General features: G+C 45.3%; 1 protein-coding gene across 8 annotated transcripts in view; it reads right to left on the bottom strand.

The window, feature by feature from the left end:
• Positions 1–26,459, bottom strand: part of LOC147109246 (ena/VASP-like protein) — a 354,043-nt gene that overhangs the window by 87,777 nt on the left and 239,807 nt on the right. For 7 of the 8 annotated variants that reach the window (XM_086002994.1, XM_086002992.1, XM_086002997.1 and 4 more), the window contains exon 3: positions 16,577–16,754. In XM_086002994.1, coding sequence (XP_085859120.1) covers positions 16,577–16,754 — 178 coding nt within the window. Of the gene's footprint in view, positions 1–16,576; positions 16,755–20,787; positions 21,000–26,459 lie in introns of all 8 variants that reach the window. The other variant, XM_086002999.1, reaches the window with a different exon arrangement.

A 26,459-nucleotide genomic window follows, 5' to 3' on the forward strand; every position in this document is an offset into this window, starting at 1 on the left:
AAGGATCGGCGATATACTTCTAAGTCAGGATGGTGTGTGACTTGGAGGGGAACTTGGAGGTGGTTGTGTTCCCATGCGCCTGTTGCCCTTGTCCTTGCAGGTTTGGGAGGTGCTGCCGAAGAAGCCTTGGCGAGATGCTACAGTGCATCTTGTAGATGGTACACACTGCAGCCACGGGATGCCGGTGGTGGAGTGAGTGAATGTTTAAGGTGGTGGATGGGGTGCCAATCAAGCAGGCTGCTTTGTCCTGGATGGTGTCGAGCTTCTTTAGTGTTGTTGGAGCTGCACTCATCCAGGCAAGTGGAGATTATTCCATCACACTCCTTACTTGTGCCTTGTAGATGGTGGAAAGGCTTTGGGGAGTCAGGAGGTGAGACACTCGCTGCAGAATAACTAGCCTCTGACCTGCTCTTGTTGCCACAGTATTTATGTGGCTGGTCCAGTTACGTTTCTGGTTAATGGTGACCCCTAGGATGTTGATAGTGGGGGATTCGGCGATGGTAATGTCATTGAATGTCAAGGGGAGGTGGTTAGACTCTCGCTTGTTGGAGATAGTCATTGCCTGGCACTTCTGTAGCGCGAATGTTACCTACCACTTATCAGCCCAAGCCTGAACGTCGTCCAGGTCTTGTTGCATGCGGGCATGGACTGCTTCATTATCTGTGGAGTTGTGAATGGCACTGAACACTGTGCAGTCATCAGCGAACATCCCCATTTCTGACCTTATGTTGGAGGGAGGGTCATTGATGAAGCAGCTGAAGATGGTTGGGCCTAGGACACTACCCTGAGGAACTCCTGCAGCGATGTCCTGGGGCTGTGATGATTGACCTTCAGCCACCACAACCATCTTCCTTTGTGCTAGGTATGACTCCAGCCAGTGGAGCATTTTCCACGATTCCCATTGACTTCAGTTTTACTAGGGCTCCTTGATGCCAGGCTCGGTCAAATGCTGCCTTGATGTCAAGGGCAGTCACTCTCACCTCACCTTGCCCACCAACTGCCCCGCAATTACGCCTGAAAATGTTACGGCTGGTACAAACAGGTAAGGGGATAACCTTTTGGAAATCCAAGTATATTTTAATTTTAAAAGCTTAAACTACAAGCCAGTTTTTCAAACATACCGTCAGCCCCCATCAGAGTAGAAGATTCTTCCAAAAATTTTCAATATACAAAATAACATTCCACTGTAGCTTGGCATATATCCTCTATTTTGATTTCTGGATGTGAATAGAAAGTTGCTGCATTTTACTTGAATGTTGCAAGCATTTACATATAATTTCCCACGATAAAAATGTGGTTGGCTCGTGATTGAGAGACGGGGTGAGTGAGAGACCTTCTGTTTCCTGATTGGAGCACCGGCCCATGTGATCCCAGGTACACTTACACACACGCTGCGCCCCTGGGATCCATGGGCCATTATGCTGCTCTCTACTACGCGGTGCCTGCCAGCAAGTTCTCGAAGGAGGGTCCCCATCAGGTAAGTGTGCATTCCATTCAGATGCTGGTGGCGTAATCCTTAATTACACCGCCGACCGCAAAATCAGGACATTACTCCTTTCTAATTTGAAGGAATTCTATTCATTTATAATCTTGATTTATGCTTCATTGACTTGCAGAAATAGAAGAAACCAGCTTTCAAAAAAGAAATTCTGCTTATACATTAAGCTCCTTCTCCATCCACCCCGAATATCCGAATACCCCTGGTATCTTGCCAGTTAGGAGTGCTCCACTAATCCTGTTTTATAATAGGAGTGAGTAGACCCAGCATCTGGGGTGTAACAAAACAGTGAAACCCCCCCCCCACCCACCCCATCCCCCTGCATGAATGCACATAAAGCTTGTTTGCGCAAAATAGAGCAGACACATTTTGAAAATAAAATGGTCTTAGTGAACTTGGGGGAGTGGGACTAGCTGAAGTGCTCTTGCAGAGAGCTGTCACGGCCACCTTCTGTGCTGTAACCATTCTATGATTCTAGGATGGAAATAATGATCACATAGCATTGGTAAGAAGCTATAATATTTGTGAGGCTTTGTAAACTTTATGTTTTGTAAGTATGGCAATGAAGTGCCTCAGAATGATGGGTTGACAGTTGCGTTCATGGTAAAACAATTAAGAGTCCATTTGGATTTATAAGTGAAAGCAGATTTTACATTTATTTGCATTTCTAATCATGCTGTGCTGTTATTTTAAGATGCCATGATGTATTATGATGGGTTAAGCCACTTATCTGATTCTTCTATTTACTCATTCATTTGCCTGCTGTTAGCAGTGTTGCACACAGCTTTTATTCAACTCTAAAAGAATATAAACATGTTATTTTGGATTGTGATATCTCAGATTGCCATCAGATTTTCTAGGTTAGACTGATTTGAAAAGTAACTCATTGTAACATGCTGCACTTGGTTCTTTTCATTAACGCTGTGGGCTGAAAATCCCAACACAGTCTTGGTCAGCATTTTGGACTTCACTTTCTAACAGCTATTGCTTAATTACATAAAACAATCATAGGAACAAAAAATCCTTCCCGTTAGGGGGTGTAAAGTCTGTGGGTTGTGCAGTTAATAAATACACAGACTTCAGAAGTCACAAACAGGTCTTTACTATTCGAAGGTCCAGGCGAATCTGCCCTAGTTATCCTGCCACAACACTTATATACTGGTGTGGTCACTATCGGTATTACAGTATACAGAAGCCAAACAAATAGTGCCACACCTAAAGTAGTTCCCTTAAAGGTGAACGGTTACATTCAATAGTTCCCTTAAAGGTAGACGGGTACATACACTACAATCCTCCCTTTTTAGCTTATTACTTAGAGTCTCCGTTAAACATACATATCTTCAACTTCCTATAAACAAATTACAGATATAATCTCGGTGGAGTCAATGTCATATAAAACAATTTGCAGATATAATCTCGGTGGGAACAGTTCACAGGTTCAGTCTCTGCGGAAACAGTTCATAGATTCAGTCTCTGATCTTGACTCGTTCCGAACATTTCTTTGGTGTAGCCGGTTCACCTGGCTAGCGTGACTCCTCCATAGCCTTTTTCTTGACGTAACAGCTTGAACTTTCGTCCTGTTGAACCAGCAGTGCGGACTTTTACAACCAACTGGCTGTCTTGACATTTTCCAGTTTTTCAACTAATTTAGCTCCTTTCGTAGTGCCCCGCCTGAGATGGTAGAAGTGCTAATATTTTAGACAGTTATTATCTTCTGCTTCTTCTTTTTCTTTTCTGCCTTTTTGAAACTCTCGGAGCTCCTTTCTCGGCTGCCAGCTGTAGCGCCACCAACTCTCTATGTTCCTTAGACCTTAAGTGCTTCCTCCGATTTCAGCACTTTGGGAGTTTTCATCACAAGCTGGGCAGACCACATCCTCGTAATATTCAGTGTCACTCAACAGGTCATGGTAATATTCGGGTTCGTCCTGAGTTAGGCCAGCGAGAGAGCCTTCTTCTTCCTCCTCACCCGTCTGGACGTTAGCTGACGGTGGTTCCTTCCCTAGACATCTTTCTTGAAAAGACTTCTTCATGCATTCATATTCATCCCGCTCTTCCTGGGTTGTCTGCCATTCCTTCACTACTGACCTCATTTATGAGTTTAATACCTTCCCTTCCACCGGGGATTGCGGTATCAGGCTATTTAATCCTTCTACTGAAGCAGCTGTTTCAACATTCTTCTGTTCACATTGACGTGATTCAACGAACTCTTCATAGAGTAAACTGTAACACAAAATCTGTGTTGCCACCTCAGTTATTTCCGTAACTTTTGGGAGCTCCGAATTCCTTCCCTTTGCAGATTGAAGCTCGTGTTCCCATTGTGGAGTCTTGTCTCTCAGCATGTGAAGGAGTTGGCTGACCGTTAACTCTTCCACGGGGACTCTGTGGATCAGAGTCTTCACCATTTCATCCACCTTACCCTCCAATGCTTTCACCTTCCTTTCCTCTTGTACTTTGGTTTCAAGCGCTCGAAGAAGTTGCGCCTTGATGCTCCCAAGCTCATGTTCAGAGCCCATTCTTACAGTCTCTGTGTTTCTTACAGTTTCCTTCCCTTCCACTGAAAGGATTCCCAGTTGACTCTGCTCTTCAAGTCGTTGAACCTCGGTCATTGCTGCCTCATATTTGTCTTGGGTTTCCTTCAATATTTTTATGAGTTCTTGGACATCTTGTCTTTCATGTTCTGCCATGTCTTTCACCTCTAAATTCTCATCTATGGATGGAACTTCTACCGATGAGTCTGTCTTGGCCTTGAGCTCATCAAGAATTTCCTGCAGCCTTTGGACTTCTTGCTCATGTTCAACCTTTAGTTGTTCATATGCTTCTACTGAAACTAGCTTTTTGGAGGTTGCCGAGTTAATCCCCTCCAGAATTGTAGCCTGGGCCTGTTCATACTGTTCTTTCAACTTCTCACACTCTGCTTGTAAGGAGTCGTAGAGAAGAACTGGAATAAAATCCCGGCTTCCTGAAGATTCCTCTTTATTTGCTTCTTTCGCAATTTCCTGTTGGAGTTCAGCCAAGGCTGCTATGCTATCTGCCTCTTGAAGTCTCACTGCCATCAAATCTTCTTTATTCTTGCAGTCTATCTCAGTCATTTTCCGTTTATTTTCATTTAACTGAGTGATAAGCTCCTCTTGCAACATGGCCACATTATTCACATCAGGTAAAGAAGCGTTTCTCTTTTCCATGTCCAAGATTTTTTTCTGCATCTCTTTAAGTGCACACTGTGATTCAGCTTCTCTTAACCTTGCCTGCACTAGCTCCGTCTCCAATTGCAGAACAAAATCCTCAGTGTAGCGTGGTTTGCCTTTATGCTGTATCTCTAGATCATGCAAATATTCTAACTCCTGAACATCATAAGGGAGGTGTGATCGGTAATTGGTCACGATGGCTCTATGGTCGCTCTCTGCTTGAGCCAGCAGGTTCTGTTGTCTTTCCAGACTCTCCCATTCGGTGTCATAGAACTTTTTCATTGTTTTCATCTCTTGTACGAGACGGTAACTTAATTGTTCGAATTGTTGTCGTACTTTGAAATAACGTTGAGTTCGAGCTTGGTGTTCCTCCGTAATGCATATGTCTGTGACTTGAACAGACTCAGAATTCTCTGTCTTTATGCACGCCATCGTTTTTCCAACCTTAGTCAGTGAGTTCATGTTAACCTTGTTTTTCATACGTGGGCTGGACTTATCGTCTTCCGGCTCAGAGTCTGAGCTGCTTGTCTGCACCGAGTCCTCACTCGTCATTGCTTGTAGGTAGTGCCATTCCATGTCTATTTTCTTGATCCACTCCCGTCCTAGAAGTGGTGGTCCTCCCTCATGTAGTACATACAAGTTCATTCTTGGGTGTTCTTTACCCCTATCTCTCACCTTGACTCTTATTTTTCCCATGGGGTATACTTTATGCCCCGTGTATGTCTGCAATACGAACTTGGTATATCTTAAGGGTATGTGTGAGAATAGCCGGTGGTAATCCCCTCGATTTATGACTGATACAGCTGATCCAGTGTCCAACTCCATTTTCACTTGGACTCCAGCTATTTTTAGCATGACCCAGATAGTTTGTAGGTCAGCTTCCTTACTCACATGGTGGATACTCAGACTACCCAGCTCCTGGCCGTTTGGATCTGAGTCTGGATTCTGTTCATCTGAACTCTGCTCAGCCCCCTTGTATACCTTGTTGTACTTTTCTTGTGATGGCTTCCTTTGGTTGTTGGTCTTCTTCCCTGACCGGCATACCTTAGCGATGTGACCCAGTTTGCCACATTTCCTACATTCTTGGTTCTTAAACCAGCATTGATTCTGGTCGTGTGTTGTCTTCCCACAACGATAGCATTTTGTTGTACTCGAGGTAATTTGGTCCACCCCGAGCGCCGCCGCCTTTAGTTGCATTTCCGCCGTTCCTTTCGCTGCGGCTTCGTGCGATGCAGCTATAAGGACAGCCCTGTCCAGTGTGAGGTCGTTCTCTTCCAGTAGTCGCTTCTGCGTCCCTTCCTTGGACAATCCGCCTACGAACTTGTCTCGCAGTGCCTCTGTCAGATTCCCTCCGAACTGGCAGTATTTCGCTAGCCTACGCAGTTCGACCAAGTATTCTGCGTTGTTTTCGTCTTTCCGTTGCGTTCTTGCATAGAATTTGAATCGTTCAGCCAACATCAATGGTGTGGGGTTCAAGTGGTCCTTCAGAACAACCACAATCTCTTCGAAAGACTGATCCGCCGGTTTAGCTGGTGCTAGTAAATCCTTCAAGAGCCCGTATGTCTTTGCGCCCATCGAGTTTAACAATGTTATCGCCTTGTCGTCTTCCTCTATTTTGTTGGCTTCACAATAGATCTCGATGCGTTCCACGTACGTGGCCCAGTCTTCTATCTCAGAATTAAAATCATGAATATTCCCTCGCTTAGGCATCTTTCTTCCCTTGGGAGCAGCACCAGTATTTCTTTAAGTATTCTTATTTATTTGTTTGTTTCTAAGATGGCGGTTTTCCCGCGAAATCGGCGGTTTCCCGCTCTTTCCTTCTCTCCCCGCCCACTTCAATGGCGGTATGTCAATCAAGATGGCGGTTTTCCCGCGAAAATGGCGGTTTCCCGCTCTTCCTTTCTCGCCCCGCCCACTTCAATGGCGGTTTCCCGCTTCTGGCGTCTTCTCCGCCTACTGGCGGCTTCCCGCGTTTCTTCCTGGTGGAAGGGGTACGCTTCCCCCACAGCGGACAGGTTCAGCCGCTGGCTGGCTACCGCACAGCTCCCCTTACTCGGCTATGTCTTTTCCTCCCGCCCGCACGGCTCTACCGGCGCTGGGTACACCCCGTTAATGGAGGACAGTTCAGCCGCTGGACTGGCTCTCGCGCAGTCTCTCTCTCCGTACCCGGCTCTGTCGCTCTCTCACCCGCACGTTCGGTGCTACCGGCCCTGGGTACCCCGTTGGTGGAGAACAGCTCAGCCGCTGGACTGGCTCTCGCGCAGTCTCTCACCCTGTTTTCGGCTGTGTCTCTCACCCACTCCCGCACGTTCGGTTTTGCCGGCTCTGAGTACCCCGTTGGTGGAGAACAGCTCAGCCGCTGGACTGGCTCCTCGCAGTCTCTCTCTCCGCACCTGGCTCTTACCCGCACGGTTCCCGTTCGCCTCCCCAGCCCTCTCGCAGACCGGTGTTTCCCTCCCTGGCTGCGGCTGGGTTTCTCTTCCCACGCCTACTCGCAGGCTCAGCGCTTCGTGGCTGCGGTCGCTGCCCAGAGTTTTCCCCCGATCGCGGTCCAGCTGTCACCCGACGCCGTTGGACCCGACTTTGGCCGGCACAGCTCCCCCTCGACCGAGGTCGAGTGCTCTGCCCTTATCCTCCGGATACTTCTACACCTTCCCCTACTCACAGTCTCTTCGGCCGCCTTGTTTCTTGCTGGTCGGCTCACTCTGCACCGTGGCAGAAGGGTAGTCAGTGCCTGTTGCTGATACAGCTTTTGTTGTTAGTCTTCCTGCTTTCTGTTGTTGCAGCCTCGTGTTTTCTTTTAGTAGCACGACGAGGCGGTTGTCTCTCTTCGACGCTCTTCGTTGCTTTTGGTAGTCTTGCCGCAGGGTACGATCGGACTCGTCGCCACTGTAAAGTCTGTGGGTTGTGCAGTTAATAAATACACAGACTTCAGAAGTAACAAACAAACAGGTCTTTACTATTCGAAGGTCCGGGCGAATCTGCCCCAGAAATCCTGCTACAACACTTATATACTGGTGTGGTCACTATCGGTATTACAGTATACAGAAGCCAAACAAATAGTGCCACACCTAAAGTAGTTCCCTTAAAGGTGAACGGTTACATTCAATAGTTCCCTTAAAGGTAGACGGGTACATACACTACAGGGGGACTCCAGAAATAAAAGGCTGTGGAGACCAAGTCACTGAATATATTTAAGAAGGAGATAGATAGATTTCTAGACACAAAAGGCATCAAGGGGTATGGGGAGAGAGCAGGAATATGGTATTGAGATAGATGATCAGCCATGATCATATTGAATGGCGGAGCAGGCTCGAAGGGCCGAATGGCCTACTCCTGCTCCTACTCCTATGTTTCTATGTTCTAAAACCTGCGCCTCAGCCTTCAAAATCTTAGCACCATGTCTGCGCACAAAATGTTCTCTTCCTTCCTATGGGGAAGTACCAAGCTTCAGCTCAAGACCGCCTCGTGATGAATTTCGGAGAGATATGGGGACGTGGCTCCTCCTGTCATCTCCCTCTAATCACACCTTTTGAAATGTATCACTACTTTTTCCCTGTAACTTCAGGGATCCTTTCCCCTTGTTGTTTTCTTCTCATTTCCCGATTCCATTCTTTTTATCTTTTTATTCCTTTTGTAAATTATCTCATCTCTTAGCCTTTCCTCGTTTCTTTTATGGGGCAAATATTCAGAGTTTCTAATTTTACCTCCAGGCAGAATATTGTGTTCCAAGCAATTAGAGTTCTTCAATCTGCATATTTTGATGTAGATTTAATGGGGCTGTAGATGATTATGTTCAGGGAATTCAAAACATGGGGTATGGACAGAACTAAGGACATATGTTTGAAGCAATTCTTTTTTACATATGTGACAACATTTCTAATATAAAATAACTGTTCAAACTTGATTGCTTCAGGATGCTTCATAATGAATCAATAATAATCCTTGTTCTCAATGAGGCGTTACTGCTTCGTCTAAAATATGCAAAATCCCATTTGCATCACAGCCTACATTGTTCTGAACAGACACAGAAAAGTTTTCAATTGCAAATGACTATTTACAATCTCACACTCCTGATGGTGTGTAATGTGCCTCTCTTATCTATATATATAAAGCGGCACTTCTGTCTGTCTGTCTGTCTGTCCGCCTGGTCTCTATACGTTTGGAAGTTACAGAGCGTACCGACGCGCGCGTCGCTTCAAAAGAAAGCTTGCGATTCCGGACCGGTCATCGGCGTATTTACGTTTCGGCCGGACAAAAATCCCGCCCGCGGTATCCCAAAAACGTTCAGCGTTCCGCTCATTAGCATCTCATTAGCGACCGTGTGACGTCGAGGTCTTCCTACAGTTGAGTGTCGAGTGACTCGACGATTGACCAATCCTACGCTTCGGTGACCTGACCGGTCGACCAATCGGTGCGTGTGTGGGCGGGCCTTATCCTTCTGAACCGAGGTGAGTGGCCGCCATCTTGATTTTCCACGATTTTTTCCCCCACACTTTCTGTGTGTTAGGGAACTAAGGTAAATATTTCAATTATGTGTTAGGCAATTAATTAACAATTTATTTGAGTTTTATATTGTGTTTAGCAACCCCCACCCCCCCCCTCCTCCTCACCCTCGCGCAGGGGGGACTCGGGGCCCGAAGCTGAAAAAATTTCTCTCTCTCTCTCTCTCTCTCTCTCTCTCTCTTTCTTCCCTCTCTCTCTCTCCTTCTCCTCTTCCCTCTCTCTCCTTCTCCTCTTCCCTCTCTCCTCTTCCCTCTCTCTCCTTCTCCTCTTCCCTCTCTGTCTCTCTCTACTTCCCCCTCTCAGGTGTCGCGGACGGAGCGCGGGCGCGCCGCCCGAAGTTTCCCGCTCGCTAACGGCCTTGCCGGCTCCCGCGGGCCGCTCGCACTGACCGCGCATGCGCCGCCCGCGCGCCGTCTGCACTTACCGCGCATGCGCCGCCCGCAGCGGCCGTCCATCAGCCGCGCGATACGCGGGGGACCTCAGCAACGGCACCGGACCTCAGGCGCTAGGCAGGGGGAGGGGCCGGAGAGAGGGACAGAGGGGAGTGGGGGAGGGGAGGGGTGGGGGGGGGGGGAAGAGGGAGACAGGGGAGAGGGAGGAGGGGAGGGGAGGGAGAGAGGGGAGGGGAGGGAGAGAGGGGAGGGGAGGGGAGGGAGGGAGAGAGGGGAGGGAGGGATAGGACAGGGAGAGGACATGACAGGGAGAGGGGGGACACACAGGGGCAGGGAGACCAAACGCCCCAAAATTGCCCTCGCAACGCGGGGCTCCCCAGCTAGTATATATATATATTGCATCTGTGTGTGTTTCCTGTTTATCAAACTGCCTAAAGTCTCCACTTTCCGACTGCCTCCCGTAATTGTTAACATTTAACAGCAGATGGAGACTTCAGGCAACTGATACGTTTAACGTGAGATCAGGTCGATCTTTGCAACATTGTCCTGGCTCCTTCGGAGGGATTTACCGTCCACTGTGTACAGCAGGCAAATCGCGTTAACACGAACACGTCTGCTGCATGCATTGGGGACTGTTGCACGTGCTTGTTGTTTGTGCAAGAGTCAGGACAGTAGAGGATGCTCGATGACTACAGGCAGATCTAGATGTGCTGGGGAATTGGACTTGTGACTGGCAAATTATGTTTAACTTAGAAAAGTGCAGTGTTATGCATCTGAGCAGGGCGATTGCTGAACATACATACACCCTTCAGGTAAAAAAACTAAAGGCAGTGGAGAAAGAAAGAGATCTGGCCATTCCAGTGCACAGATCTCTATAGGTTCATAACCAAATTCCGTGAAGCAATAGCTAGAGCGAACAGCGTGCACGGGTGAAGCAATAGCTAGAGCGAACAGCGTGCACGGGTGAAGCAATAGCTAGAGCGAACAGCGTGCACGGGTGAAGCAATAGCTAGAGCGAACAGCGTGCACGGGTGTATTTACAGAACAATTCACTATAAGGCAAATGCATACCGTTTTGTCTTTGTACAAGACCTTGGCTAGGCCTCAGTTAGGATACTGTGTTCAGTTTTGGTCTCCTCACATGGTGGGTGATATGGCGCTAATTTTCTTAGGCACACAGGCACTAGCAGGCATGCTTTTAACACTTTACATATCAATAAATATTTAATTTACTAAGAATCTGACTAGTGTACACCAATGAAAGTAATAGATGGTTCAGTATAGTTTTAAAATTCACTTTCATTGAATTTCAATCTGGTTACTCACAGGTGGAGACTGGACACTCGTATTAAAAATGCTTATTTTTTGTGATAACCCTGTTTTCAGCTGTATTAATAAAACTGCACCAGGTTACCATTCTTAAATACATCAATGAATACTTTTTAATGGAGATTTAATAAAATAAACGATTACGTTCTTTTACACTGACCAATTGCGCTAGTGCATGGAAGATTTTACCTTTGTGATTATGCAAATGATTTTTATCATAAACTTGAACAGTACATAAGAACATAAGACGTAGGAGCAGGTGTAGGTCATTTGGCCTCTTGAGCCTGCCCCGCCATTCAATAAGATCATGGCTGATCTGATCTTGGCCTCAACTCCACTTCCCTGCCCGCTCCCCATAACCCTCGACTCCCTTATCTTTCAAAAATCTGTCTATCTCCACCTTAAATATATTCAATGACCCAACCTCCACAGCTCTCTGGGGAAGAGAATTCCAAAAATTCATGACCCTCAGAAGAAATTCCTCCTCATTTCTGATTTAAATGGGTGCCTCCTTATTCTGAAATTATGCCCCCTAGTTCTAGATTCCCCCACGAGGGGAAATATCCTCTTTGCATCTACCCGGTCAAGCCCCTTCAGAATCTTATATGTTTCAATAAGATCCCCTCTCATTCTTCTAAACTCCAATGAGTATAGGCCCAACCTGCTCAACCTTTCTTCATAAGACAACCTCTTCATCTCCGGAATCAACCTCGTGAACCTTCTCTGAACTGCCTCCAATGCAAGTATATCCTTCCTTAAATAAGGAGAACAAAACTGTTCGCAGTACTCCAGGTGTGGTCTCACCAATGCCCTGTACAGTTGTAACAGGACTTCCCTACTTTTATGCTCCATCCCTTTGCAAATTTGGCTACATTACATTCGGTCCCTTCATCCAAGTCATTAATATAGGCCCCAGCACTGATCCCTGCAGCACCCCACTAGTTAGTTTGCCAACCTGAAAATGACCCATTTATCCCGACTCTCTCGATAGCAAAATACTGCGGATGTTGGAAATCCAAAATAACGACAGAAAATGCTGGAAAAACTCTGCAGGCCAGGCAACATCCGCGAGAGGGAAATAGAGTCAACGTTTCAGGTTGAAACCCTTCATCAGGACCAATGGTCCTGACGAAGGGTTTCAACCTGAAACGTTGACTCTATTTCTCTCTCCGCGGATGTTGCCTGGCCTGCTGAGTTTTTCCAGCATTTTCTGTTGTTATCCCGACTCTCTGTTTTCTGTTAGTTAGCCAATCCTCTATCCATGATAATATATTACCCCCAACCCAGTGAGCTCTTATCTTGTGCAGTAACTTTTTATGTGGCACCTTATCGAATGCCTTCTGGAAATCCAAATACACGACATCTACTGGTTCCCCTTTATCCACCCTGCTCATTACATCCTCAAAGAACTCCAGAAAATTTGTTAAACATGATTTCCCTTTCATAAAACCATGCTGACTCTGTTTGACTATATTATGATTTTCTAAATGTCCTGCTACCACTTCCTTAATGATGGACTCCAGCATTTTCCCAATGACAGGTGTTAGGCTAACTGGTTGATAGTTGCCTGCTTTTTGTCTCCCTTCCTTCTTAAATAGGGGTGTTACATTTGCAATTTTCCAGTCCGCTGGGACCTCTCCAGAATCCAGGGAATTTTGGTAGATTACAACCAATGCATCCACTATCTCTGCAGCCACCTCTTTTAAGACTCTAGGATGCAGGCCATCGGGTCCAGGGGACTTGTCCACCTTTAGTCCCATTAGTTTGCCTAGTATTTTCTCTCTAGTGATAGGGATTGTTTTAAGTCCACCCCCCCCCACCCCCACCCCACCCCAATAGCCCCTTGATTATCCATTATTGGGATGCTTTCAGTGTCTTCTACTGTGAAGACCAATACAAAATATTTGTTCAAAGTCTCCGCCATTTCCCTGTTTCCCATTATTAATTCCCCAGACTCATCCTCTAGGTGACCAACGTTTACTTTAGCTACTCTCTTCCTTTTTATATACCTGTAGAAGCTCTTACTGTCTGTTTTTATATTTCTTGATAGCTTACTCTCATAGTCGTCCTTTGCTGGTTTTTAGAAATTGCTTTTGTTTTCAAGTTGATACCATCCTTTACTTCCTTAGTTAGCCACAAATGGTTCATCCTTCTCTTAAGAGTCTTTCTTTCTCACTGGAATATATCTTTGATGAGAGTTATGAAATATCTCCTTAAATGTTTGCCACTGCTTTTCTACAATCTTACCCTGTAATATATATTTTCCCAGTCCACTTTAACCAAGTCTGCCTTCATACCTTTGTAATTACCTTTGTTTAAATTCAGGACACTAGTTTGAGACCTAGCTTTCTCACCCTCAAACTGAATTTGAAATCTACCATGCTATGATCACTCTTCCCAAGAGGATCCTTCACTTCGAGATCATTAATTAATCCAGCCTCGTTACACATTACCAGATCTAAAATAGTCTTCTCCCTGGCTGGTTGCACAATGTATTCTTCCAAGAAACCATCCCATTTACACTCTAAGAACTCTTCCTCAAGTCTACCTTTGCCAATTTGCTTCGTCCAATCAATATGAAGATTAAAATCTTCCATGATTATAGCAGTACCTTTCTTACAAGCCTCTATTTTTTCTTGATTTATACTCCTGTCCTACAATGTGGCTACTGTTTGGGGGCCTGTAGACCACTCACACCAGTGACTTCTTCCCCTTATTATTTCTTAACTCCACCCAAACTGATTCTACGTCTTGATCTTCTAGACCAATATAATTTCTCATTACTGCACTGATCTCATCCCTTAACAGAGCTACACCACCTCCTTTTCCTTTCTGCCTATCCTTATGAAATGGCAAATACCCCTGAATATTCAGTTCCCAGCCTTGGTCACCTTGCAACCGCGTCTTTGTAATGGCTATCAGATCATACCCATTTATTTCTATTGGTGCCGTCAACTCATCTATCTTGTTATGAATGTTATGAACTGTAATCTAATCAGTGCAATTTCGAATGCATTTTGGGTGCAATTTCCTGTTGACAAACTCTCTAATAATGCACTTAGTGCTTTAAGGCAGCAACCCACTGACAGCAAGGAGCCACTGGTCTTCCACTGTGAGATTCCAGCAGAATTCCAGCTGTCTTGTATTTTACATCAGTTGTGAGACAAGTGGTCCAGTAACCTGTTAGGTGTAGATTACCAACCTTATTACTAGAGATGGCATCAAAAATGTATCCACTGAATGGTGAACAATGATTATTATAGAAGATTTTGACATAAAAATAATCAATATAATGCTGTACATTAAACAACAGATGCAGACAAATGTGTCATATAAAGTTTGATGAAACCAAAGTTTGAACCTCTTTGCCAGGACAATCATTATTAGCCAATCCAAGACAGCCGAGTACTAGGGATAACCTAACTATCAGTTTGTTTCCTGTCCCTGAAGTTTAACTTGGGTTCCTAACCACATCTCATCTGCAGACTGGATTCAGCGACTGTTCCTTGCCCTATTTGTGAAGCACCGTGGGATTTTTCTTATACTAAAGGTGCTATATAAATGAAAGTTATTGTTGGACAAGAATGGACAACACTCATCCATACGAGGCTGTCAGATTAAAGTGATGCAGCCTGTAGAAGGGTGAAGTGAAAAATTTACCTCCCATATAACCATTCCATTTGATTTAAAATGACTCAGTAAAAAACATACATGATTTGAAATAGATTTTGTCTGTTTTCAATAAGAATACTTTCCAACAGCATAAAGAATTGCCGTCGATTTCCAAATAGAGCATCCCACACAATCATTTGTTCCTGAAACATGGCAAATATTGCTGTCGTACTTAGGAGAAGTCTGACCATCAGGATCTCTTAAAAAATCAACATTTCAGTATTTTTAGTTGTAAATTTTTGTTTATAGAGTGATTACATTGGGGAAACAGCTTGAGGAAGCTACTGAACCTTGAACTAACACGCACACTTATGCACACGCACACACGTACGGACATGCACGCACACAAAACTGAAGGTGAAATAACCCAGGTGAATGGTGGCATCAACTCATGTTAATTCAGCTTACACTAACAGAATCAGTAAATCCTCTGAGCTAGTGCCTCTGATGATGTTATCAGGATTTACTATTCAAACAATAATCGTCTAGTGGAATGGGTAGAAACAAATCAACAAAGAAAGAAAACAAATGTATCCAAATCAAATTTCTTGCAGTATTTACATTTTTAAAAGCAATTCTGATGGTCAGACTGAGGCATAGGTTGCGCTGTTTTTTTCATCACAATTCACCTGAAATCGGCCAGGCCAGTGCACAAGATCGCGGCATTTCAAGCGCAAATTATGTCCAACAACAACTTGTATTTATATAGCGCCGTTAATGTAGTAAAACGTCCCAAGATGCTGCACAGGAGTATTTTAAGACAACAAATTTGACACTGATCCACATAAGGATAAATTAGAGCAGGTGACCAAAAGCTTGGTCAAAGAGGTAGGTTTTAAGGAGCGTCTTAAAGGAGGAAAGAGAGATAGAGAGGCGGAGAGGTTTAAGCAGGGAATTCCAGAGCTAGGGTCTAGGCAACAGAAGGCACAGCCACCAAAGGTTGAGCGATTATAATCAGGGATGCTCAAGAGGGCAGAATTAGAGGAGTGTAGATATCTCTGGGGGTTGTGGGGCTGAAGGAGATTACAGAGATAGGGAGGGGTGAGGCCATGGTGGGATTTGAAAACAAGGATGAGAATTTTGAAATCCAGGCGCTGCTTAACCGGGAACCAATCTAGGTCAGCGAGCACAGGGGAGATGGGCAAATGGGACTTGGTGCGGGTTAGGACACGGGCAGCCAAATTTTGGATGACCTCAAGTTTACGTAAGGTGGAATGTGGGAGGCCAGCCAGGAGTGTGTTGGAATAGTCAAGTCTAGAGGTAACAAAGGCATGGACGAGGTCCAGTGCAAATTGAGTTTCCGCGATCTTTTGCGCTGGTTAAAAAACAACTGGCCTCACCCTCAAATCGAATGAATCACCATTACGAGTTTCTGTTAATTGTGCCCATTTGTGGGCCTTTGAGGTGGCTGTAAAATTAAACGGTGTTTTATTTTAGGCGCAATGACACTAATAGGCACGTTTTAAAAGCTTTGGAATATATATATTTTAAAATTTACTAAGAAAATGATACACCAATATAACTAGTAAATGGTTCTGTTCAGTTTTTAAAATAATTTTCTGTTATTATCAGCTGCCCGACTGCTCTGGTTCATGGCAGATTTTACGTCGGGCAATATGCAAATGAGTTTGAGCAGAAACTTGAGGGGAAAAAAATACACTTCTCAAAACTAGTGCAATTTTGTGCACAATGTGTGTCTGGAGTGCCGATTTCACCCAAAGCGGAAACGCCAAGCCTGAGTGTTTAATTTCCATCCTTCAGTAAATCCAATATTAAATGTTCAGTTTTTCTGAATGTGACAAAGTAGAACTGCAGCTAAAGACGACAGCAGAATCATTCCATGTACAAGATATGCACGGCTGAGGTAGCTGAAAATAGCCAGGGTTTCAGAGCTTCTGCAAGGGCCACTATTTGTATGAGCCTAACAGCAAGAACAGTAGATTGCACTCCAGGGAACCTGTGTGTGACTGCAGAAAAGAGCAAACAGCACATACCTCCATCTTGTGAGTTCAGCACATTCAAAGCATACACCATTGCATTTGAAAAAGTTGTGGCTTCCTCCTTGCTTGCAAAGTTCAACCCATAGACCTGTCGGGCATCGCGCCATTGGTGGAATGTAGGTGTAGCTTGATTGTACTTCAGTCCCTTCACGATGGAATAGTTTATGACTACCTACAAACAAAATGTAAATCAGATCATGAGAAAAGCATTTTCCTTTGCAACTGTAAACATAATGCATTGCTTAGTCTGCTCTATAACATTGAAAACATTTGCTGTAAATTATATTAATTAGTTCTTTAAAAGTAACATACTGATGTCTCAAGAGTATTAAAGGAGAAGTTAACTCTGTGATGAATACTCACCATAAGGTATGTCCCAGATAGGTAGACATTTTTGCTGTGCACAAAATTATAGATATTGACAGGAATATATTATGGAGTGCAGTAGGTACAATCCAGGAAGGTAAGTTGAGGGAATCCTACTTCCTAACACTTTTGTCCTCTGCTAAGCCACTTTCAAATCCATCATGAGCTTGTTTTTTTTTAAAGGTGGTCTGGACTGAATGTTTGGAAAATCATCACATTAATAATCTTATAAGCAAGGATTCAGATTGAGTGGGTTGTCAAAGCTCAAAGATCGGCCAACTTTAAGGCCACTCATGAAACCAAGCAAAACTTTCAGTTCCATGTCAGAATAATACTTTCAAAGTTATTCTAGGTTAAATCAATTCCTTATTTCAGATGCAGACCAAAAATGCTATTAAAAGCAATTTAACTAAATGCAGAACTGGATGTTTAAATGTGATTAAATCACAGATCTGAACTTTCACCAGCTCAATGAGAAGAGAAAATTGTGCACGGTCTGGGCTTTGGGACTATAACACCACATTGTTTAACGTAAACTCCTGCTTAGCAGATTGTCAATATGTCAGCCAAAGTCCTGCTTTTTTTGGTCTTGTCTATTCTTGCACCCTGCCACAATATTCAGGATCAGAAAAGTGAGATCATATTGACAGTAATTGGACGATAATTGGAAATGGTCACTGATCAAAGGTTTAGCTATAAAATCATCTATTGCCCAAATTATACTCTACATTCTTCAAAATTCCTGAATATGCCATTTTAAGCCTCACGTTGTTGATATTTGAAGACATTTATAATTTAACATGTGCCAGTATAAAATCATGGCTGTCTGACTAATTACCCTGTTAGACTGGAGGCATCAGTTTGATATCTGTATCTTTAAACTGTTGACATAGTCCTCAGGCCAGGCAAAGTGGACTTTAGCACATACACCTTGCGTGCAAATGCAGAACTTCTCTCATTGGTGTCATAAGTGACAGCCAAATTTTGAATGTTTGCTAAGAGTCTCTTCTAAATGGTGATAGACATTTTTGCCTTTTCCGTGAAACATTCAACAAAAACTTATTCTCCAGATGGCTGTGGGTAGTGCAAAAATGTAGTTAAAAAAAGCTAATAACCAAGTGTTTTTGTCAGGAATGCAGAAATAACAATTCATAGAAGTTTTTGTACAATCGAGAGTCAAACGTTGTGAAAACATCATCGAATCTTTTCAGAATTAGTAAAGTAAAATAGGGCAACTTTAGAACAGACACCAGGAAGCATCTCTTTATATACAGCAGCTAAAAAGGTTTGCCAGGAATGAGGCCAGGACAATGGACTCATTTAGGAGACAGCTAGATACTATAATGGGAAGACAGTAGGGTTGGTATTCTGAAAGGATGCGATTAAATGGGCTGAAGGACCTTCTTAAATTGAACCTGTCTTGTGATTTCACTGTCTTGTCTGACCTTTCCCTGATTTTTCTTTGTTCACATAAAGTCACTAAATGAAGCTAAATTCAAGTGAGTTCTATTTAGCAGTAAACTTGATTCATGTAGAATTTGTTCTGTTAATTTCTGGAGCAGTAACTTCCTTTTAAGTACAAGTAGTTCTGCTTTTACTGTGAACGCTTAAAAAAAAGCTATATTGCACTTGGATGATTTAATATGACCTTTTGTTTATAGCCTGTTACATTAATCATCCATGAATGACTCATACTCACATAGCAAAAGCTTTGAAATGTATTCACAGCTTGACATACCATCCACGCTTCAACGGCACAGCTATTCTTAGGATTCATCCAATGAAATAGCTGTCAGCCATCAAATAGTTTTCTTCAATGTTTAAATATTTCCCCTTGTCAACATGTCCTGCTCCTTAAAAAGATGTTTTACAGTACTTACCAATGTTATAGCCCAGTGCCTTTTGTACATCAATGCACTGTGGCACAGGATGGTGGAATGGAGTTGGTTAATTCGCAGTTCTGTACACAGCGAGTTCCCAATCCTAGCCCTTTCCCACAGGGAGAAAGGGAAGGATTACAAAAGCAATTCTGATGAAAGGTCATCGACCTGAAACGTTAACTCTGTTTCTCTCTCCACAGATGCTGCCTGACCTGCTGAGTATTTCCAGCATGTTCTGTTTTTATTTAAGGGAAGGATTATATAGTGAATTAATCTTGACTGCTCTTGTATGCTTCCTGGGGGGCTGGTTACATTGCAGAATTAGCAGAATGTAGGGAGCAGATCACTTGCACTTTCACAACCAGGGAATGTTGGGTGGCGTTGGAGGACTTTAAACAGCTGTATACATTTTTGTTTAATGTGAAATTAATGTACTCTCGTTTCTCATGAGTAGCATTTATTAAAAATGTTATTTCATATTTTATCAGTAACTAAATCAATGTATTGATATAAATAAGTAAGCCTATAACGTTGCTCACTGTAGCTGTATCCTATGATGCCTTAAGATCAGAGCACAGGCAGATGGAAATGTGTGGCTGCAGTCTGTTCAACCTGATCACATACAGATAGAATCAAGAGGAGGGCAAGGGGAATAGTAGATGTCATTTATTTTAATCTTTGGTGGACGTGTGTTAACTGTCTTCCAGCGGCAAAGCAAAATTGATACATACAGATTTGTTTCGGTGGTGGAGGCAATAGTAATTAAAAGAGAGATAAAACAAGTAAATAGTAATTTTATGTACCAAATTTTGAATCAATTATCTTCCAACACTTGCTAATGCACAAGCTTGGAAGAGCAAAATATACAGGAGTGGAAAATTTGCAGCATAATTCCTGATATCAGGTAATCTCTGTATGATGTAAAAATATGAACCACCAGGTTATCTGAGGCAAATGTCTACTGTTTCAAACCCCCCAAGTATAATCATTCCCTTTCTGCTGAGCTTCACCTCACTACTATAGATCTCACTAATTGGAGCTAGACTTTGGGATGTGATGATTCATGAATTGTGTATGGTTATGTTACTGGACTAGTAATCCAGAGAACGCAAGTTCAAATCCCACTATGGCAGTTTGAGAATTTGAATTCAGTTAAATTAAGTCATACTCACAGAATCATAGCTATCAGCCAATGTCCCAGGCTCCTCCATCACCATCCCATGGTATGTCCTGTTCCACCGGCAGGATAAAAAAAAACAGCGGTGGTGGCACAGTGGTATACAGTCGGGAAGGAGTGCCCCTGGGAGTCCTCAACATTAACTCCATACCCCATGAAGTCTCATGGCTTCATGTCAAACATGGGCAAGAAAACCCCCTGCTGATTACACCTACCGCCCTCCCTCAGTTGGTGAATGAGCACTGCTCCATGTTGAACGCCACTTGGAGGAAGCAGAAGCATGGGTACAAAATATACTCTGGTTGGGAGACTTCAATGTTCATCACCAAGAGTGGCTCGGCAGTACCACCATTGACCAATGCCAAGTCCTGAAGGACATAGCTGCTAGACAGGGATTGCGGCAGGTGGTGAGAGAATCAACAGGAGGGAATAATCTACTTGACCTCGTCCTGACCAACCTACCTGTCGCAGATGTGTCTGTCTGTCATGACTGTATTGGTAGGAGTGACTGCCGCACAGTCCTTGTGAAGACCAAGACCCGTCTTAACACTCCATCGTGTTGTGTGGCACTCCCACCATGCTAAGTGGGATAGATTAAGACTAGATCTAGCAGTTCAAAACTGGGAATCCATGAGGTGCTGTGGGCCATCAGCAGCAGCAGAATTGTATTCCACCACAATATCATCTGACATATCACTTACTTCTCCAACACCATCATGCCAGATGACCAACCCTGATTCAATGAGCGTAAAAGAGCATGTTGGAAGCAGCACCAGGTGTACCTGAAAATGATGGTTTTGGTTGTTGGAGGCCAATCATCTCAGCTCCAGGACATCGCTGCAGGAGTTCTTCATGGCAGCGTCCTTGGCCCAACAATGACCTTCCCTCCATCATAAGATCAGAAGTGGGGCTGTTCGCTGATGATTGCATAGTGTTCAGCTCTATTCGTATTTCCTCAGATCATGAAGCAGTCCATGTCCGCATGCAGCAAGACCTGGACAACAGGTTTGGACTGTTAAGTGGCAGGTAACTTTCCTGCCATACAAGTGCCAGGCAATGACCATCTCCAACAAGAGAGAGCTTATCCACCTCCACCCTTAACATTCAACAGCATTATCATTGCTGAATCCCCCACCACCAACATCCTGGGGTGTCACCATTGACCAGAAACTCAACTAGACCAGGCACATAAATACCATGGCTACTATAGCAGGTCAGAGGCTGGGTATTCTACGGTGAGTGGCTCACCTCCTGACTCCCCAAAGCCTCTCCATCACCTACATGGAATAATTTGCACTTGCCTGGATAAGTGTTGCTGCGAGAACATTCAAGAAGCTCGACACCAACCAGGACAATGCAGTCCACTTCATAGGCACCCCATCTATCAACTTATCCATCCACTTCCTCCACCACCGGCATACTGTGGCTGTAGTGTGCACTATCTTCAGGATGCACTGTAATAATTTGCCAAGGCTTCTTTGGCAGTACCTCCAGACCCACAATCTCTACAGAATTTTTGCAGAGCGTGGGAGACAAATCCGTGCTGCCAGCATTTAATTTGTCCTTCACTCATCTCCATCATTCTACTCCATTCAACAATGTGAGCGCATTTTGGAGCAGTTGAACATCTGGCTCAAAACTTCCTTACACACCTTTCCTGATGGCAACTATTGTTCTTGCAGTTACAGAAGTGAGTACTGGAGGCAGTATGCACTCACTCTCATGAATCCCATTGAGAGCCACAACACCCATTTGAAAATCGATATACAGTCTGCCTATTTAAACGTGCTCTTGTGCTGATGAGCAGAGAGCATGATGAATGTAACAAAAGCTGGTACAGTAGCAATTCCCTCTTTGGCATGGTGTACGCTGAAACTGGCACACTCTATATTGATTTTAAAATTGGCAGCACCTCACTGATCGTTCCCAAAAGGATCAGCTGTTCCAGTGCTAGCATGAGCAAAGCACTAGAGGGGAGTTCAGCTGGAGAGGATTGAGGCAAGAAGCAGTCAAAATTCAGAGTAGTAATCAGCAGTGTAATTTGTTGACCCTCGATCATCTACTATTGGGACTTTCAATTATCTCTTCCCTTATGGTGGAATAGTGAGGTTTTACTGCATAATTTACCTCTTAAAATCTACAGTAGAATTTTCAGATAAACCATGAAGAAAAATCAAAAAACTCAAATTGAGCCTTTGTCTCCTCCCTTACTTCTGAAATAGTCGATTAAACTTGTGAAATAGTCTAATCAACTTGAGAGATAGTCTACTAAACTGTATTTTATAGAATACCTTTTAGATAAACATACCGTGCATCTGTAAACAGAAATACAGTAGCAGCTTGTTAATGTGACCTTTGCCAACCCACAGACCTAAATAATGCTGCCCAATTTTACAATAAATGTTTACATTTGTTCTGTGAAAAAATGACTTTTGGTCCAGAAAATTCACATTAAATCAAGAACTGCTCTACTAAATTAATAAACACACAGTGTATTTACACAGACAATTACAGATAAACTTAGTTATCAAGCACACATATTTAAAATAGTACGCCATGGCAAGCATTCCAACAACATTATGACAACATAGTCAAAGAATGTGAAGGCTCCCCATTATTTGTTTGGAGATGTCCTTGTTGTAATTTACAGCACAGAAAAGACAGCAAGTCATTGTTTGCAGTTGAATCATTACCAGACTTTCCTCTACAAATATTTTAGAAAATGCCTCCAAAATTGTTAGTGCAGAGGCTATGTTTATAATCATTAGAGAAAATTATGCAGCTATGATTTATGCAATAAAAGAGGCTGAAGAACACTTTTGGATCATCAGCATAACGCTCAATACTTTCTGGCCCTGAAAGTCCCCGGGCCATGAGCACAGGAGTTCAACTGAATTAATTGCACTGACCCTAGCACAGTATGCATGGACATGGCATTGTTAGAATCAAAATGATACAGTGCTCTTTGGGCTCTATTACCATCCCATACTGGAAAAAAAACCAAGACCCTGAAATTCCACAGGGCCAATTGTGTTGTGCCCCTGAGCTAGGGACAAGTTAAATATCTATGGCCGTTCAGTAGCATAACTTTCTGGGGAGTTGGGGGCTTGGAAATTAAGAGTGCAGCCTCTAAAAAGTCAGATACGGCTGAAGATTGTTAAACAGGTGAGAACACTTCATTAGTTGAGACCTAATGATCCTTGCAGCGGAGGTGTTCTCGGAGTGGTGGTCCTCCTGATGCGCTATTCCATTATGTTCTGCCTCCAAAGCATCTGAGGCCACATCTTTCAGCAAGCTCCATGCCCAGACTTTATTGGATAGAAAAAAATGCAGGGCACAGCAAACTACCATTATGCAGGGTACTCGATCTGGAGCATAATGCAAAGCCTCTCCTAATCGATCGAGGCAGTGAAAGCACCGCGCTAAGAGTCTGATGGTCCTCTCAATGGTAGTGGCGTGTGTTTTATTGCAGCGTTCCTCATCTGCTGTTCTTGCAACGCTTTGAGGGGTCATTATCCATGGCAGCAAGGGGTACACACCATGCCACCCACAAGCCATCAGTTCACTTGACTATTTTCCTATAATTCCTCAGTTCTCCTAAAATGTGTGTTAGTTACCTGACCAATACATGTCTGGGTAGCACCTGGGTGATACTGCACAGATCCCCTATGGCTACTTCAAATGAGCCTGCTGCATAAAGAGTGTGATTGTCACTGATTCTGGCTGCAGGTCTTCATGTAGTATCTGGCACATGTCCCAGATTGACTTTTTGGTGAAGCGCATTTTTCTATCGCAGAGTTCCTCACTAAGGCTTTCATTGAATCTGTGAGATGGGGTAATATCTTGTACAGCTCCAAATAGTGCTGCCTTGCTCATTCCCCCATCCTGCACCACTCCTCTTCTTCCGTTATCATCTTCTTCTATCTAAATAAATGAGTCTGTCTGTGGTAAACTCAAAAGTTATAGAGTGTACCTACACATGTTATTTCAAAAGAAAGCTTATGATTAGGGGAGTGTCATAGGCGTATTTACTTTTTGGTCAGACAAAAATAGCTCCAACAGTATACAAAAAACGGACAAAATCCACTCATTAGCGTTGAGTGACGTGATGGTTGACCAATCCTACGGGGGAAGCGCGGTGCGTCAATGGGGACGTTTCATGGCGTGTGTGGGCGGGGCCTAATCCTGCCGCGAGTGCGGGAGCGGGAAAACCTGCCATGAGTGCTGTTAGATCCGTGGTTCAGTGGATAAAGAATTACACGGATGCTGTACATAAACAAACAACAGGTCTTTACTGGAGGAGGGTCATCTCTAGACTGGAGTACAGAGGCATGCGCACAGCTTATATACCGGTGTGGTTACTGCCGGTACTAGAGTATACAGGAGCTGTAAAAAGTAGTTCTGACTTAAAGCACATACACTACAAGTGCGGGAGCGGGAAAACAGATACACAGACATCGACAGAGACAACCACGCGGCCCGAGAGCATACACACACAGAGACACATACACCCGCGCGTTCCCCCCTCGCTCTCCTTCCTCCCTCCCTCTCTCTCTCTCTCCTATTTATCTACACAGAGAGAACCGCGCGGCTCGAGAGACAGCGAGCGGGCAAGCGGCGGGCCGGAGCGTCAGCTGAGCTGGGCTGACTCGGGCCGGACCTGAGGCACTGCGCACGGGGGTTCCGGGTCACCAAGGCTGGGCTCGGAGTCCAGCCCCTTCCCCGGGGTGTCTTCCTCTCTTCTCTATCTCCTTCCCTCACTCTCTCCTTCCCTCTCTCCTCTTCCCCACTCTCTCTCTCTCTCTCTCCTTCCCTCTCTCTCTCTTGCCGTGAGTGCGGGACCGGGAAAACAGATACACTGAGCGGGAGCTCAGCTGAGGTGAGTCGGGCCGGGCCTGAGGAGCTAGGCCGCGCACGGGGGCTCCGGGTCACCGCGGCCGGGCTCTGAGTCCAACCCCTTCCCCGGGGTGTCTTCCTCTCTTCTCTCTCTCCTTCTCTCTCTCCTTCCCCCCCTCTCTCTCTCTCTCCTTCCCCCCTCTCTCTCTCTCCTTCCTCCCCTCTCTCTCTCCTTCCCCCCCTCTCTCTCCTTCCCCCCCTCTCTCTCTCCTTCCCCCTCTCTCTCTCTCCTTCCCCCCTCTCTCTCTCCTTCCCCCCCCTCTCTCTCTCTCTCCTTCCCCCCTCTCTCTCTCTCCTTCCCCCCTCTCTCTCTCTCTCTCCTTCCCCCCCTCTCTCTCTCTCTCTCTCTCTCCTTCCCCCCTCTCTCTCTCTCTCTCTCTCTCCTTCCCCCCTCTCTCTCTCTCCTTCCCCCTCTCTCTCTCCTTCCCCCCTCTCTCTCTCTCCTTCCCCCCTCTCTCTCTCTCTCTCTCCTTCCCCCCTCTCTCTCCTTCCCCCCTCTCTCTCTCCTTCCCCCCTCTCTCTCTCTCCTTCCCCCCTCTCTCTCTCTCCTTCCCCCCTCTCTCTCTCTCCTTCCCCCCTCTCTCTCTCTCCTTCCCCCCTCTCTCTCTCTCCTTCCCCCCTCTCTCTCTCTCCTTCCCCCCTCTCTCTCTCTCCTTCCCCCCTCTCTCTCTCTCCTTCCCCCCTCTCTCTCTCTCCTTCCCCCCTCTCTCTCTCTCCTTCCCCCCTCTCTCTCTCTCCTTCCCCCCTCTCTCTCTCTCTCTCTCTCTCCTTCCCCCCCTCTCTCTTCTTCCCCCCTCTCTCTCTCTCCTTCCCCCCCCTCTCTCTCTCTCCTTCCCCCCTCTCTCTCCTTCCCCCCCTCTCTCTCTCCCTCTCCTTCCCCCCCCTCTCTCTCTCTCCTTCCCCCCTCGCTCTCTCTCCTTCCCCCCTCGCACTCTCTCTCCTTCCCTCCTCTCTCACCTTCCCCCCCTCTCTCTCTCCTTCCCCCCTCTCTCTCTCCTTCCCCCTCTCTCTCCTTCCCCCCTCTCTCTCTCTCCTTCCCCCCTCTCTCTCTCTCCTTCCCCCCTCTCTCTCTCTCTCCTTCCCCCCTCTCTCTCTCTCTCCTTCCCCCCTCTCTCTCTCTCCTTCCCCCCCTCTCTCTCTCTCCTTCCCCCCCTCTCTCTCTCCTTCCCCCCCTCTCTCTCTCTTCTTCCCCCCTCTCTCTCTCTCCTTCCCCCCCCCTCTCTCTCCTTCCCCCCCTCTCTCTCTCCTTCCCCCCCTCTCTCTCTCCTTCCCCCCCTCTCTCTCTCTCCTTCCCCCCTCGCTCTCTCTCCTTCCCCCCTCGCGCTCTCTCCTTCCCTCCTCTCTCTCACCTTCCCCCCCTCTCTCTCTCCTTCCCCCTCTCTCTCCTTCCCCCTCTCTCTCCTTCCCCCCTCTCTCTCCTTCCCCCCTCTCTCTCCTTCCCCCCTCTCTCTCCTTCCCCCCTCTCTCTCTCCTTCCCCTCTCTCTCCCTCTCCTTCCCCTCTCTCTCCCTCTCCTTCCCCTCTCTCTCCCTCTCCTTCCCCCTCTCTCACCCTCTCCT

Source organism: Somniosus microcephalus, chromosome 12 (genome assembly GCF_052327205.1).
Source record: "Somniosus microcephalus isolate GS21.2 chromosome 12, FLI_Smic_1.0, whole genome shotgun sequence".
In the NCBI taxonomy this organism is placed as follows: Eukaryota; Metazoa; Chordata; class Chondrichthyes; order Squaliformes; family Somniosidae; genus Somniosus; species Somniosus microcephalus.